Source organism: Trichechus manatus, unplaced genomic scaffold (genome assembly GCF_000243295.1).
Source record: "Trichechus manatus latirostris isolate Lorelei unplaced genomic scaffold, TriManLat1.0 scaffold00140, whole genome shotgun sequence".
In the NCBI taxonomy this organism is placed as follows: domain Eukaryota; kingdom Metazoa; phylum Chordata; class Mammalia; order Sirenia; family Trichechidae; genus Trichechus; species Trichechus manatus.
The window spans coordinates 2,080,236-2,097,632 of NW_004444076.1; the positions used below are offsets into that span (position 1 = coordinate 2,080,236).

The 17,397-nt window shown below is 38.2% G+C and overlaps 1 protein-coding gene across 9 annotated transcripts in view; it reads right to left on the reverse strand.

Moving 5' to 3' along the window:
• Positions 1-17,397, reverse strand: part of DLG2 (discs large MAGUK scaffold protein 2) — a 2,186,317-nt gene that overhangs the window by 394,391 nt on the left and 1,774,529 nt on the right. For 8 of the 9 annotated variants that reach the window (XM_004385499.2, XM_004385504.2, XM_004385503.1 and 5 more), the window contains one exon: positions 12,961-13,029. The exons of the other annotated variant lie outside the window; for it this stretch is intronic. In XM_004385499.2, coding sequence (XP_004385556.1) covers positions 12,961-13,029 — 69 coding nt within the window. The remainder of the gene's footprint in view (positions 1-12,960; positions 13,030-17,397) is intronic. 9 annotated transcript variants of the gene reach the window in all.

A 17,397-nucleotide genomic window follows, 5' to 3' on the forward strand; every position in this document is an offset into this window, starting at 1 on the left:
TCCACAATTCGTCTGGTCTTCGGTCATTAGTGTTCAGCGTGTCAAATCTATGCTTGAGATGGTCTCTAAATTCAAGTGGGATATACTCAAGGTCGTATTTTGGCTGTTGTGGATATGTTCTAATTTTCTTCAGCTTCATCTTGAACTTGCATATGAGCAATTGATGGTCTGTTCTGCAGTTGGCCCCCGGCCTTGTTCTGACTGATGATATTGAGCTTTTCCATAGTTTCTTTCCACAGATGTGGTTGATTTGATTCCTGTGTATTCTATCCAGCGAGGTCCATGTGTATAGTCACCATTTATGTTATTGAAAAAAGGTATTTGCAATGAAGAAGTTGCTGGTCTTGCAAAATTCTATCATGTGATCTCTGGCATTGTTTCTATCACCAAGGCCATATTTTTCAACTACCAATCCTTCTTTGTTTCCATCTTTCACATTCCAGTAATTATCAATGCATCTTGATTGCATGTTCGATCAATTTCAGACTGCAGAAGTTGATAAAAATCTTCAATTTCTTCATTTTTGGCCTTACTGGTTGGTGTGTAATATGAATTACAGTCTTATTAACTGGTCTTCCTTGTAGGTGTATGGATATTATCCTATTACTGACAGTATCGTACTTCAGGATAGGTCTTAAAATGTTCTTTTTGAAGATGAATGCAACGCCATCACTCTTCAAGTTGTCATTCCTGGCATAGTAGGCCATAGACTGTCTAATTCAAAATGGCCAGTACCAGTCCATTTCAGCTCACTAATGCCTAGGATATCGATATTTATGCATTCCATTTCATTTTTGATGATTTCCAATTTTCCTAGATTCATACTTCGTACATTCCATGTTTTGATTATTAATGGATGCTTGTAGCTGTTCCTTCTCATTTTGAGTTGTGCCACATCAGCAAATGAAGGTCCTGAAAGCTTGACTACATCTATGTCTGAATGAATGGATGGATGGTGCTGTCTCCTGAACAGTTTTCCTTGAGCAGAATGATTCTCCATGTGGCAAGCAGGAGCCTTTATTAACTGTGATCAGTCAATCACAAGTTGCTGACTGACATCTTAAAAGCACACTTTAGTGGAATGAACATTTACCAGGACTGAAAATCAGAAGGGAGATTAAATAAAAGATCACTGTCTACTTTTTCTGGTAAGAGAGGGCATCCGTCCTGTGGCACAGAATATGGATGTGCTTTTTCTTTAAACTCTCCTATAATTGACCAAGAGAAGGAAGTAAACAGGAATCATAATGGAATTTGAGAGTCTCTGAGGGATAAGCAATATATGCAGGAAAAAACACCAGATTCAGTTTGGATATATAAAACTTGATGTCTCAAGATAAGTAACTTAATGAAGGCTGATAAATGATGCCCAAAGCAATCCTCTTCACTCCCAGCAATCCCCAGCCATGCTGTCTCCTAGGTCACAGCCAGGCAAGGTAAAAATAAAATGAAAATCATTCTTTATAAGTGGTCCAGTCCAAGGTCAAATCCAACGTCCAGTAAATATTATCAGATAAGACTGAGACTGTTATTAGTCATGTGATGGATGAGCAATCAGAAAACCTCCATGATCTCGACTTTTGTCTAGACTTGTATCATGAGAGATAAAGACAGGATAGGGAAGGACCTTATCTGTCAGACTGAAAGCCCTGGCTGGGGTGTTTGTGACGTTTCTGTTGAGGCAAGGTAGTCTAGAGCAATGGGCTAGGACACAAGCATCAAGGTTGCAGTCAGGGCTACTCCACTTCCCAGACATGTGAACTCGGGAAGTCACTTACCCTCTGACACATGTGTAAACAGGATTAGTAATTCTCACCCAATCTGCTTTACAATGTTGCTATTGGAAACAAATGGGATAATGCCCCGAGTTGTCTTTCTAAGTTTTAAAGCACAAAAATATATACAAGCTACAGTGAGCTATGGCTGCTAACCAAAAGCTTGGCAATTCAAATCCACCAACTGCTCCTTGGAAGCCCTATGGGGCAGTTCTACTCTGTCTTACAGAGTTGCTATGAGTAGGAACTGACTCAGCAGCAATGAGTATACAAATATAAGCCTAATGTCTTTAATGTCTTTAGGGTGAACAGTTAAACAGGAGAGTAATAAAAGAGAAAAGAAATGAATGGGTAAAAAAAGGAAAAGTAAAAGAGGAAGAAGGAGTCTATGGACAGAAGGGTAGGAAGAGGGAAAGTGATAGAAAATAAAAGGGGCAAGGGAAAGGAGTTGGGAGAGAAGGAGGGGGGAGAAAGCAGCAGAAAGTCAAGGAAGGTTCTGTCACATAGGCAAATAAACAAGCAAACAAACACATCAAACAAAACAAAACAAAAAAACAATGAAATAGCAGCAACTGATCAGAGATGGGATTTAGGAAATCACAGTCATGCAGAATCACCTAGTAACTGTTAAGCTGATTCTGACTCATGGCAACCCCACGTGTGTCAGAGCAGGGCTATGCTCCATAGGGTTTTCAGTGGCTGATTTTTTGGAAGTAGATTGCCAGGACTTTCTTCCGAAATGCCTCTGTGTGAACTTGAACTGCCAATTTCTCTGTTATCAGCCAAGCATTTTAACTATTTGCACCACCCAGGGACCTTCACAGAGACCACGGAGCTCTGGTAAACAACTAGAAAGCCCATCAGATGGCTTCTGCGGAGGAGACAGTGAGTTAACTGCATTGAATCAATTTCCTTATTATAAATTTCTAAATGTCAGGGACTATGGAATTCCTGTTGTTCTAGTCTGTGCACAGCTTAGTAACACACTCAGACAGATCTGTAATCATTGCTGTGCAGGCAGTGATGATGGCCCTTTTGCTTTGCCTAGTTAACGCCTACTCATCTTTCAGATGAGGAGCCTTCTCTGACCTCCCTGATGAGATCAGATCCCCTATTATAGGCACTCATGACATCATAAACTGCTTCTTCACAGCACTTGGCACAGTCACAGGTTTACATTTGTTTGTGATTATTTGATAATAGTTCCTTCCCCCACTGGACGGAGAGCAGAGTCAGTGTCTGTTACATTCCCAATCAAATTTACCCTCAACTGAATTGTTACATTCCTAATTGAACTGATCCACTGGAAGTATCATATACAGACTCAAATAATTACAACAGTCTTAATACTAGAAAGATACTAGAAAAAAGAGTAGTATTCCAAGAAATGATAATGGTGCAAATATAAAGAGGAAGTTGATGCTGGGCTACAATTAGGAGAATTGTGACAAATCTTTCTGGCAGTTTATGCAACTAAGTCACTTCAGGGAATAATGATTCCTGTATTAACTTTCATCAGCCTAACAAACTTGTAACTGGGTATTTTGTTTTTTTTTCATTACTTCTTGGTTAATTCAGTATATTAACTAGCTCTTCAATGTCATCTTAATCAACATCATGGATGATCATTTATTATTGGCTCTAGTAATTGTCTGTATTCATTAAGAGGGGCAATTTTCTAGTTGAATATTCAACAGCTCACTGTTTTGAGCATGTTTGGTTAAATAATAATGAAGAAGTTCATTCACAATTTACTTTGAGGCCTATATTATGCCAATTTATTGAAAATAAAAAGAATTCTAAGGAAGATACACAGGGCAATGATAAGTAATCATGTTGGTATCGAACTACACATAGAAAATAAGGACAATTTACAAAAAAGCCCTAAGCCAGTGGTCCTCAATAGTGAGAAAGAATTCCGCAGTGTATTTTATGGCACCCCTCCCAGTGAACTTCCAACTGCTTGGCATTGAGTAGCCCTCAGTGTGTGAGGCCACTGAACAGGACAGCCCAGCAGCTCTCCATAACTACATTCCTGACCTGTTACTTCCAGGTTTCTTCCTAGTTTTGCTAGGTAAAAGAGAAGCCAATTTCTTCTAATTCAGCACATTCCAAAGTGAGTAATATCAGTTTAGGTGTTCATTCCAGTTTCGTAGATTTTTGACAATGACTATAACAATAAAGGTTTAGTCCCTGGAGAAGGACATTATGCTGGGTAAAGTAAGGGGTCATCGAAAAAGAAGAAGACCCTCAACGAGACAGATTGACATAGTGGCTGCAACAATGGGCTCAAGCATAACAAAGATCATGAGGATGGCGCAGGACGGGACAATGTTCCATTCTGTTGTACGCAGGGTTGCTATGAGTCAGAAACGACTCGGCGGCACCTAAGAACAACATAACAATAAAGACAACAAAACCCACAGAAACACTGAGGTCCTTTTGGTGTTTAAGTGTCTTTCTTACATCTCTAAATTGGCTAACTTGTAGTAAGAAAAACACAGGTAAATCTGGGGAAATCGGACAGGGTAGTGATTTAGAAGTATAGGCTCAATTCCCAGTCTGCCACTTACTGGCTGTGTGACCTTGAGCATCACCCTTAATTTTCTAAGCCTCAAAGTCCCTATTCATAAAATGGGATAATGTATCTATATAAGTACCATTAATGCCAAATGAAATGATCCACATAAGGCACTATGAACATACCAGCTACTGTTAACTTGAAATGTTATACAATAATGTTATCTTTTTATAATTTGAAAATAAAAAAAACATCCTTTTTTGATTTTTTAGTCTATGTGTCTGAATTCCTTTCTTTGATGATGGAGTGCTCTGAATTCCTTATTTATATCTTTCCTATTTTCTTCTTTTTAAGGAAGTCTTTCTTTTATGGAATAATAATAATGACAATGGTTAAATGTTTGTATAAGTCCTTACCTGGAAAAATACAGATCTAGATTCTCTAAGTCATTTCCCAAAATCTTTTTTGACATTGTATTAGTCCTTGAAATTTCAAATTTGGAAACTGCAGTGGTTAAGCATTTGACGCCTGACCAAAAAGTCAGCAGTTTGAATCCACCCACCGCTCCTTGGAAACCCTATTGGGCAGTTCCACTCTGTCCTATAGGGTTGCTATGAGTCGGAATCGACTTGATGGCAAGGAGTTTGGTTTTTTATTTTGGTTATACAAGAAATCAGACACTATTTCTGTGCAGAGTTTATACTTCAACAGCAGATGGCATAAGAAATCCAGATCCTGTGAGAGAATTAGAATCCCGTGTGTTGGTAGCCCTTAAACATTTCCTAGTTTTCTGCAGCCTCAGCATTTTTCCAACACTGATAAATTTTTTTCAATCCTTAAAGTTTGCTGTGATGACATCTTTTTTTTTTTTTTGTAGTACACATATTATTTTGTGATGACATCTTTTATATTTTCAGCTCTACACATGTAAGGAAGAAAGATTATAAGGCCTAGAAAAGGTTGTTTTATCGAGCAAGGAAATGGAAAACGGGAGCAGTAGACCAAAAGAAATGGGGCTAAGGAAAATGACTGACAGCTCAACTAGGAGCCCAGGTGGAGACTGCAGGGGCATGTGGAGAAATAAAAAGGATATACATGATGGTGAACTGGTGAACCAAGATCACCTGGGGTAAATCTGCTGCTCTGGTTGGTTACTAATGAATCCCCTGAGGCTTAAATTCTGAAATTCCTCCAGGGATGGGAGGAGGCATCTGGACTCCCCGAGTCCTTTCAAGTAGCTAGGATCCTTAGCAAGTGACTTGCAGCAAGAGTTAAGACTGGGACTACCACCCAGAGCCTTCTCACCCAAGAGGCTGGCCTGTATTTATTGAACTGTAAGTCACAAGCAGAAATGGTTCTTAAGGAGAAAAAAGTTAGATTTTTTTTGAAAATTTCTAAAAATCAACCAGCTGCTCCTCTTCTTCATTTTCTAAATAAACTCTTCAGCTGGCAAGACAGCAAAAATAAATAAGATGGTGATAACTATACATATTTTAATACGTTCTAAAGATACACAAAAATCCTTTCCACATAATTCAACTTGCCTGTTGGATTTGGTAGAATCACTTAAACTTCGGTGGTAAACAAAGGTCCATATTTAGACCAGTGACCCTAGATACATATAACTGGAATAAAGTGTCTCTTTCAAGTCTGAAAGAGCACCTGTGTAATTTAGTGTATTTCTCAGTATACCGGCCCCTCATGTGTTCCAGGAGACACAGGTTGGCACTGCTTTTTAGGGCCAGGTTGGATTCAGAAAGCAGAAGAGCATGTTGGAGGAAGTTGAACATTCATGCTAATTATGAATCTTCAGGGATGGATGAGTTTGTCCATGTGTGGGTAGAGGCAACTCGAGCCAACTGCCCCTGAGGGTCAGATCTCTAAAAGTAGAGGCTCCAGATCTGATATTATTCCTAGAAGTCTAAAAGACAAACTTTTATCTTCTTCAGAACTCATAAAACTGTAACATATTAGAGTTGGAAGCAACCTGAGACATTGTTTAACTCAACCCATCACTCTGTATATGAGTTAACTTGAGACCTGCTCAAAATCACACATGAAGAAGTGGCAGACTGGGAGTTAGAACTCACGTCTCTTGATTCTCAATCAATGATGTTTCCACCATCTACGCTGACAATAAATTTTTGAACCAAATGTCTGGGCATTTAGACTGAGAAGAATTAGTGTTTTAAGTAAGCATCACACTGGGAAATCTAAAGCATGTTAGCTGTAACTATATAGCTTCATAAACTTCTCCCATCCAGGCAGAAGGAATTAGGGAGAGGACAAGAAAGGGAATGCCTCTAGTCCAGCTCCCATTCCCAGAGTGTTCCCACATGGAAAATCTAATCGCTTCCTGGCCCAATTGGTGTCACAGTCTTAAAAGCCTAGAGTCTTGTGGGTGGTCTTAGAGTGTGCATAGAGGTCTCTTATGTCAAACAAATGTGCACGGCCACCCCTATGGAGACAGCTGATATTACCCTCAACTGGTTAACCTGAGAGGATGGGTTCCCTTAGATATATTTGCTCAAAGGCAAGACCACTTTTTGGTTCTCCCTTCTATAACTCATCGACTTCTGGACCTGGAGGAAATTTTTGGTTGTGGACAATCAGGCCAATCTTCCACTCGATAAAGAATTTCTTCTATAATATCCCTGAAAATAGTAATCCAGTTTCTTATTAAAAGCTACTTGTAAAAAAGTGGTCAACACCTTCCAGGACAGCTACTTAATTGATGTGAAAATGCTAGTTACTAGAAAATTCTGCTCCTATGTAGTGGCTAGAATGACCTTGTCTTAGTTTTCTAGTGCTGCTGTAACAGAAATATCACAAGTGGATGGCTTTAACAAAGAGAAATTTATTCTCTCACACTCTAGGAGGCTTGAAGTCTGTATTCAGGGTGACAGCTCCAGGGGAAGGCTCTCTTTCTCTATCAGCTCTGGAGGAAGATCCTTGTCATCAATCTTCCCCTGATCTAGGAGCTTCTCCGTGCAGGGACCCTGGGTTCAAAGGACACGCTCTGCTCCTGGCACTACTTTCTTCATGTGGTATGAGGTCCCTATGTCTCTCTGCTTGCTTCTTTTATATCTCAAAAGAAATTGACTTAAAATACAACCTAATCTTGTAGATTGAGTTCTGCCTCATTAACATAACTGTCTCCAATCCTGCCTCATTAACATCATAGAGGTAGGATTTACAACACATAGGAAAATCATATCAGATGACAAAATGGTGGATAATTACATAATACTGGGAATCATGGCCTAGCCAAATTAACATGTTTTTTGGGGGACACAATTCAATCCATAACAGAACTCTTAAGGTAACTTAAAACAAAGTATATGCTCTCCACTGGATAAAAGAAAGCCATCTGAGTAGCTGAAGTTACTTCTTATTCCTAGTAGTGTTAGCAAAATACTTTGAGGTTTTTGCACATGATTTTCTTCTTTTACTTCTAACTCCAAACACATTCCTCAAAATTCAATTGTGTTACCTCCCCTGAGAATCCTGCCTTACTTCACAGAGACAATCACATTTAACCATTTCAGTTTTAATTCTAGCAGTTCTCTCCATATTGATAAAAAATATACTTAAATTAGGGTATTTCTTTAAATTCCATTTTGTTGCCAGAACTATCTCTGTTTCCTTGAGGACAGCTGTTCTCTGTATGTGTGTGTTTTAATCTTGCCTCTGTCATTCTGCAGGTTTTGTTAAAATACTTGGTGACTCATGGTTGTCCATTCATATTTAAGAATGAAGTGGTAGAAAGGCTAGCAGGGGGTGTTGGGTACAAGCAACATTGTGTAAAAGGACAAGACTTTGTGACTGAATGGTTTCAGGTAAGGTGAGCAAACCTGGAATTGCTCCTCCACAACTGGCAAACTGTGAAGGGCTTTGCTGTGGGGTCAGCATTCAAACTAGTTTATCTAGGCTCCATAGAAGGAGGATTCTGTTTCTTTAGAGAAGATATATAAATATATAAGATATATACACACACACACACACTCATATATTTATATATATATATACATACATAAGTATTAAACAAAACAAAACAAAACCCATTGCCATTGAGTCGATGCAGACTCATAGCGATCCTATAGGACAGAGTAGAACTACCCCATGGGCTTTCCAATAAGCAGTGGTGAATTCAAAGTGCCAATCTTTTGGTTAGCAGCTAAGCACTTAACCACTACGCCACCAGGACTCATATATATATACAAAATTTGTTTGTGTGTGTCGTGGGGTTATAAGTACCCGCTTGGCAGCTATTCTGTATGCTGAGGTATACATGCTGAGTAAGGGAAACTCCAGTCCTATTCTCAGCCTTGGCTCTTGATTCCATCTGTTGTTAATAGCCCTCAGCCTCTGAGTTTCATAGGTTCTGCTCGGCAGATCTGCTTCCTTGTGAGCTGTAGGCCACTCCACACAGTGTTGCTACACGATGGTGGGCTTTTTGTGGGTGGCCTCCCTGGAAACATAACTCCCAAAATACCATCCACATAGAATACAATGTGAAAGGTGTCCCCTGATGTCATACAGCACATGGCCCTGCCTCTGTAGTTGATCTAGGCTGGGACTTTTTTGTTACACCTCAGCAATCAGCGTCCTTCCATATGCTGTCTTCCAGAAATGTGCTGAAACCTTTTGGCCTTTGATGCCCTCTCACATTTCCTTTATCATTATGGGACTATCTCCCCCCGCGCACACACACTTTTAAATTTAAATTCGATTAGCTTCCTCTTAACAGGGTCTCAGGAGGAAGAGGAGATTAATATGCGAGTGGCTTCTATCAACTTGAACTTGAAACTCAGAGCTCACACTGTTAATAGGGGTGTTATTCTGCCTCATTATGTCTGGCATAGTTATGGATGATACAGATTGATCAGTTTTAAAAACAGCAGTGACTCTATGGTAGAGGCTAAATTAGACAGTTTTGCTGTCTCCATGGATCAAATTAACTGGAAATTTGAAATATCTCCATTTATTTTACTTGAAGGAAATAACAACTAAGGTGAAAAATATAGAAACATATGGCCTTTTAAACTACATTTCTTTTTTAAATATCCTAGGTAGCTGTTTTTCACAAAAGCATTAGGAGGCAGAGTTTTGAAATAATAGAATTCCCAATTTCAGCTGATTGCCTACACTTGGCGGTGTAACACCTTAATGGGAATCCTGCCAAAGACAAATTGGCTTATGTAAAATGAAAAATAACTTTCCTACTATGCGTTCAGTGACAATGATTATAAGCCACATTATCTTCCTATCTGACAGCCAGCTGGACACATATCACATGAACTTAAGTGTTCTGGGTGTTGTAAAGAATTACTGAAGTGTTCCCTTCTATATATTCCAGCAATGCAAAATTATTTATACTTCAGATGTTTTATTTTATATCCAGAAATGTTTTATATAAATAAATACATATGCATTTAAGAACAAGTGTTCAGTGTGGGTCTTCAAACTAATCTAGGCTACAAAAAATAAGAGTCCTGTTTAGCTTAAAAAAAAAAAAAAAAAAAGACAGCACTTGGATGGAGTGTATATTCAACTAGTACTTATTAAGGGCCTAACATGTTCCTGCTACTTTGGCAAAAAGTTAGTGAGCTCCATGCTACTATCCCCTTTGGCGACACCCATGTTTATAAAGATAAAATACCTTAAGATCAATAGCAAAGGATGACAGAGGCCAAGACTGAAAACTAGATCTTTAATTTTAGAGTCAGTTTTCTTCTACTATCTCAGGGAACAGAATATTCTTCTATACTGCTTTAACCACTAGATATGGGGCAAGCTGCTTTATGCCAGTTGGGACAATGGAACACCATAAAAATGAGAATACTGACGTCAAGCTAAGGCCTTTACATTCTCGGCTTCATCTTATCAGAGAACTAGAATTGGTAATTAAGTCTATCACAGAGTTCATTTTACTGAAGTGGAAAACTCAGTGCAAAATGCTTATTAGTAAAATGCTAATAAGCTTTTGTTAATAAGAAGAAAGACAAAAAAAAGTTTTGAAATAGCTTTAGAATAAGTTGTCACAATTTAGTATCACTGGAGGAAGTCTTCTTTGTGTTAATAACCAAAATGTGGATTGCCACCCTGAGCTGTGATGATGGAGGTATTCATAAGGAACAAGGAAGGTGAGGTAGAGAGAAAGCGGTAAGCTCAGTCTTTACATCATCATCTCTTTTGCAAATAACACTCCATGCCATATAGCATACATGTGGACCTCCAGAACTATACAAAACAGTAGGTTAATGATACTATTTAATGATTTCTAGGACTAGAGTTAGTTCCAGTTCTTTATCATTTTTTAGGCTAGGACATTTTTCACTGTGTCTCACTTAGCCTGAATGTGGTTCATGAATGGTGACCAGCGCTTTCCACTTAATGAAGTCTTTTTATACCACATTATACGGGTCAGCGTTCTCGAGTAAAGTCAGACTTGATTTCATATGCAGGCTGTGCTACTTCCTAGGTAAGTGTCCTTGGGAAAATTACTTAACCTCTCTGAGAATCAAGGTTTAGAAAAAAAAAGATGTCTACCTCATAAGACTGTTCTGGAAATAAAATCAAATGTGATTTTATCTATTAGGTAGGTTGGTGGGTGGGTGGGTGGATGGGTGGATGGGTGGATGGGTGGATGGGTGGATGGGTGGATGGGTGGATGGGTGGATGGATGGATAGAAGATACAGTAGCCTCCCAACTAATAAACTCAGGGAGTCTGGCTAGGGTCCACGCTTGACACCTTGCATAGTTTTACATTAGAAGATGCTATACAGTGTTGATTGAGAACGTTTTCTGTCTTTTAGTTTATAGAACAGATATTACAATGGAGATAGTGTGCTGTTGAGAAAAAAGCTACTTAATTCTCCAGAGCTAAATTCATAGTTATCCCAGCTCCCTCTCTCTCTCTCTCTTTTTTTTTTACCAGAGACACTAAAGTGATTTGATGGTCTTTACCATCAATGGCAGAAGTCAAGGACAGAAGAAGGGACTTCTTTTTTTTGGCAGGGGTGAGGAAGGTGTACAGTCCACATTCCTTTCATTCACCTCCCCATGAGTTTGGGGACATTTAGCGGGTTTCCTTCACTGAAGGCAAAAAAGGGCATTCCAAGAAAAGTGCTTGTAAAGGTTGTGCTGTTCTAGAAAAGAAAGACTAACATTTCCCTCTTTGGTGATGTTCACTTAGCCATGGAGTTTGCTGACCTGCTTCACTATTACTGAGGTTGGAAAACAACCCTAGGGAGAGGAGGTCAGCCAGGGAGAGAGGATACAAAACTGTCCCCCCGCTTCTGGTTACTTCACCTGAGAAGTAGAAAAGATGGATGCTCCTCATGTCTGCAGTCCTCACAGTTGAGGCTGTTAAGGGCAAATGAGAATGGAGGACTATGAGTTTGTGAGAAGTTGCTTCCACTTGCACAAAGCAGGGAGTGCATCAAAAGACTGCAAGGTGAAGCTGCTAGGGGTCTTCTGGAAGAGGTAGCTGAGTTCCCCCAGAGACAGCTCAGCTAGAGGAGCTGCTTGAGCATGAGTCTTGTGGTACTGGCAGATGTGTGGTTCTCTACCCAGCCAGGCTACGTTGCTAGAGATAACCAACAGAAAGGGCACAGCCACAGAAGAATGGTAGAGAAATAACATTCCCTTCTTTTCTCTTTTTGCCCTAACACTGCCAGAGGATTCTAAGGGAAAGAGATATCTAGAGGGTGGCATGAGAGAAAGCAGACCACACCACTATCAATATCAGGCCACTTTGGTGGAACCACAAGTCTCAACTGTGTTGGTAGGATGGATAGAAGTCTGAATCAAACATGAGGTTCACATTTTAACATAGAGAAGATCAATAAATGATAAAGTTAGAGATATGAATTGAAAATGTCATTAAGGTAGACTATTCACCATTGGGAAAAAAGGAACAAAGCGCAGTTGTTAACAGATATTGAAAAAATAAAATGATTTCATTTTTAAACATTAATTGATTAAATGTTCTCAGTTAAACCAGTTGCAATTATAAGCCAAGTGGAGAAACGTATTAGCCACCCCCTCTAATGAACTGATTGGAGAATTCAGAAATACAAAATACTAAAACCCTCTATATGTAAGCCTGCTCATCCAACATCTCTATTCTCCTCTCCTGCCCCACTGACTCACATAGCATATGCCACAGTACTGAATCAGTCAATGGCCTTTTGACATCCCATGTTTGCTCATGTGTTCATGCTTATACACATGTTCTTCCTCTGTCCAGAACTCCCTTTCTTCCGATGTCTATCACACAAATACCTGTAGATGTTTCAGGTCTCAGCTTGTGAGTTTCACTCTCTCTGAAACCATCCTGACCTGCTTTCCCCTCCCTCTCGATGCCATGTGTGAGCCAGGTGCCCCTCCTGTATACACATTAACGCCTTGAAAGTATTTCCTGTATAATGCCTATACTGTATTGTAACTATGTGCTTATATTTTTGTCACTCTCCCTACACACTAAGCCCTCTGAAGGGAAACTTAAAATTCAGTACCTAGGACAGTGCCTGGGATATAACAAGAGCTTCATAGACAATTGCTTATTGAAAGAAGGAAAGAAAGAATTTCTTTATCGTCAAAGTGATGAGGCTGCACAGTTAGTTTTAAGAGGAGGCTCTTATGTAGTCTTTTCTTACCCTTCCAAGGAGATGGCCCGTTGGAGAGTCACTGAAGGCTGGCGCATTGCAGTGCTGTGTTGAGAATGACTGTAAGGAAAGACAAGACAAACATGGATCATTTACTTAAAATGTCTGTGCACATTCTAATCAGTCCTATTGTCAGGAAAAGAACCAGTCTTGAAAGAAATACAGTAGCGATTAAATCACTATTCTTTGGTTATAAATAGAATCATCCACCAAAACATAGCACATAGCACTCTACTGGAGAAGGGGCTAGTTTCCTTACTATTTGATTTCAACGTGTATTATTCAAAAGTACGCTCTAAATGACAGGTACACATGGAAAGAAACAAAAATGTTTGGAAAAGGTAATTCTTTCCCCTTTCAATAAGACAATGTAGAGCATCAAAACATAAATGTTATTATGATGCAATGTATTAAAAATTTTAAGCTGTGGAACTTTTTTTCCTAATGAAATTTTATACAGAGCCTAATTTGTGAATCAAAGTGGTATTTACCCACTGCTGTCTAGTCAATTCTGACCACAGTGACCCTACAGGACAGAGTAGAACTGCCCTACATGGTTTCCAAGACTATAAATCTTTACAGAAGCAGATTGTCACATCTTTCTTCCAAGGAGTAGCTGGGTTCAAACTCCTGACCTTTTGGTTAGCAGACAAGTGCATTAACCACTGTACTACAGGGCTCCTGAAGTGGTATTTAATTAGTATAAATTTATCTATAACTTTAAATTTGCAACACAGAAATATAAAATTTATCGATAAGTACAATTTAGTTATTTGATGAACACAAAGCTTGAAAAATGGGATTTCCAGCTGCAGTTTTGTATCAACATTAGAATCCACTATATCTCCATATTTTGTCCTGGTTACACGGCAACAATATTGAGTTTGTAGATAACTAGTTACAATAATAATTATAATATCTAAAATTTATCAAACACTTATATTGCTCCAGTTACTTTTCTAAGTGTTTTATATTTATACATCTTTTATTTCTCACAACCCTATGAGGTATGTATTGTCACTAATCCCATTTAACAGATGAGGAAATTGAGACACAGAGAAGTTTAGAAATGTGCCCAAATTCATATGGTAAATATCTATGCTTGAAGTGGTATCCAGACAGTCTGATTCTAGAGCCACTGTTCTTAACCACCATGTTATATTGCTTCTCAAAGAGTAACAAGTTCTCAGATTTGTAAGAATTTATCTTGCAATATCAGAATATTCTTCAATTATTTTGCCAAAGAAACGGCGGGAGAAGCTTTTATCTGAGATATTCACAATAACGATCCTACAGCAAAAATTAATTCATTGTAGTTTTTTATGTGCTAGATATGTAGAATATTTGTGTTAAATGTCAGATGTAATGTTTCTAAATGTGTAATCGATTTTTAGCTATAATATTAATTACATACACGGGTAGCATGAACATATGAACATGTATATAAAAATATATATGTAAAGAGAAATCTGAGTTAAGTGTTTGTAGAACATTAGGCATCTTCACAAAGCTCTAGGATTTTCCAGCACAAACTCTGAAAACACTGATATTAGCATGGAGAACCAAGCTGTGGGCTGCGGAGGTTTTTGAGCAGGGGTGTCACTCTGTGATGGCATTTTTCTGAGGTTGATGGAGCAGAGTTCTGGGAATGTAGCTAAGGCCTAGAAAATGATCTTCTTAAAGCTAAGGATTGTGTCCTCTGCTTCATGTATACCTCATGGTGCCAAGCACCACAAATGTTCAATTAATATGTTTTGATCAACCAATTGAGAGGCATCATAGTGTTCAGGAGCTTGGACCACGTAGCTAGACTATCTGAGTTCAAATCCTGACTCCATCACATATATCTATGCGACCTTGTGTAAGGTACTTAAACCTCTCTGTGTGCCAGTTTCTCATCTGCGTAATCAAGATAGTAATAGAAACTTCTTCACAGGGTTGTTATAAGGAGTCAATGAATACAGTGCTTAGAACAGTGCTTAGTACATGGAAAAGCTATATAAGGGTTTGTTAAATATAGAAATGAATATGATTTGAAAATTATTATTTAGGTCACTTGAGTTAGCCTCATAGTCAATGCTGTGAGGTATATATTTCTGGTATAAAATGACTTTGATGACCAGTATCAGATTAAAATATACTGTCTATTACAAAAACAACACTATAAAATTAGTGGAATTCAAAATAAGAGAAAGTAAAATACCCATAATTCCATTATTTTTTCTCACATTTTCAGAGTTATATAATTTAATTTCTATACTATCCTATAAGGTAGTTATGATTATCTTCAGTTTATATATAAGGAAACAAAACCCAAAGAGCTTACATAAGTTGTCAGAAATCAACAGCTGCAAATGCAGAGGCAGAATTCAAACTAAAAACCATCTGTCTTGTTACCAAGTGCGTGCACTTTTCACTCTGTCATCTTCCAGTTTTTAAACAAGTTATAGAGAACAAATGTAAGTTCTTATTACATTTTTCCTTACATTATAATTTAAGCATTTCTGATACATTCTCCATAATCATTTTGATGTTATATAATGTTATTTCCTATAAAGATAACACAATTTATTTAAACACTGTTTTATTGTTGGATATTTGGGTTATTTATATTGTTTTAATATTATAAATAATGTTGCAATGAACATACTGAGATCAATTACTTTTTTCTTATTTGCCTCTTCCCTTAGGATGGATTCCCAAAGTGGAAACATATATTAGATTCTTAATTTATGCTATTAGATTTTTTTTTTTAAACTTCGTACTCCTTTATTTCATATTGCTAACATGGAAACCCAGGTGGCAGGGTGGTTAAGAGCTACAGCTGCTAACCAAAAGGTTGGCAGTTCGCATTCACCAGGCGCTCCTTGGAAACCCTACTGGGAAGTTCTACTCTGTCCTATTGGGTCGCTATGAGTTGGAATTGACCCGACGGCAATGGGTTTGGTTCAACAAGTTTTATTGCTAACATTACCAAGGCAAACATCTTCCCCTTGGGTTCAAGCAGTTTGTTCTGTCCTTTCCTATTGTAGGCCACATATAGACAGCATGTTGCTATTGCTAACATGACTAAGAAATTACAGGTAACCACAGCCTGGCTGTTTTACCTCCTCAGGCAGAGAGGCCAGCCAGCCAAGAAGGAATTCTGAGAAGCGCAACGGTATCTGTACCAGTTTCACCACAATCTTACAAACACTGACATTATAATTAGAAGAAAATACTCGATAATTTAATAGGTGCAGACTTATAATGAACAGTTATTAGTGAGAATAAATTTTTTCTTCTATATGCTTATTTTCTAATTGTATTTCTTTTGTGCGAACTAATCATTTCTTTTATCATTTATCTTTCACTGGTTTCAACAGTAAGAACAGTTCTTCTTGGGTAAGGACCAATGATGCTAACTGACCAAGATTAATGAGTAACTGGAATCCCTAATAGCTTCCTCAACATTAGCCCAGCCCACATAATTAAAACAAAGAAATATTCAGTAATCTTATTTTACTTACCACTACCTTATAACTAATTGCTTTATTATTCTACCCTAAGCTAGTCCAAGAATGTTCTTTTTAAAGTTTTAGGTACACTTAAATTAAATGCAAAATGTACCATAAAGTGCTCAGAGAATTTGAATCCTTTCACATTATACATGCAGTTTCTCCTAATGTATAAATTTGGAATAATAAGAAAAAATTGGGATACAGCCTTTTACAACATGTAATTATCCTTTTACTCTGCCAGACAAATATAGTGAGTTATCTGACAGCCATGAACTGTAGACACAGGGCATTTTTGTTATTCATGGGTAGTAATGCCTAAGCAATATTCGCAGTGGTACTAGGAGATACCTGACAGTTACAATAACTGGTGTTTAAAAAACACCAAACATCTTCCCATTGGGCTCAAGAAGTTTGTTCTATCCTTTCCATATTATAAGCCACACATAGACATCATGTTACTATTGCTAACATGACTAATAAATTACAGGTAACCACAGCCTGACTGTTTTACCTCCTCAAGCAAGAGGCCAGCCAGATAGGTGGAATTCTGAGAACCACAATGAAAAGAACCAAAGGGGGAGAGCACAGCTAAAATGTGAACCTTTCAGTGTAAGAGAACGACGTGCTTGTAATGTTCTTTGTCTTTAAAAAAGCCTACCTGCAAATCGCCAGCATCCTCCTTCTAGCTATTATTTTTCTAGTTACAGTAAGTATCTCCTCTTCTGTGAAGCATTTAATAATATGCTTTTCTTCCCTACCTACACCCCTGGCAGAGCTGACAATTCACTGCTCTGGGCCCCTCATCTTTTTCACAAGTCCATAGCAGCACCAAGGACTGACAATCACCACCATTTATTCACATACTCTTTTCTCCAACTAAGTTGTATGTGCTTTCTTGCAAGGAGTAGGGCTTATCCATCTCTATATT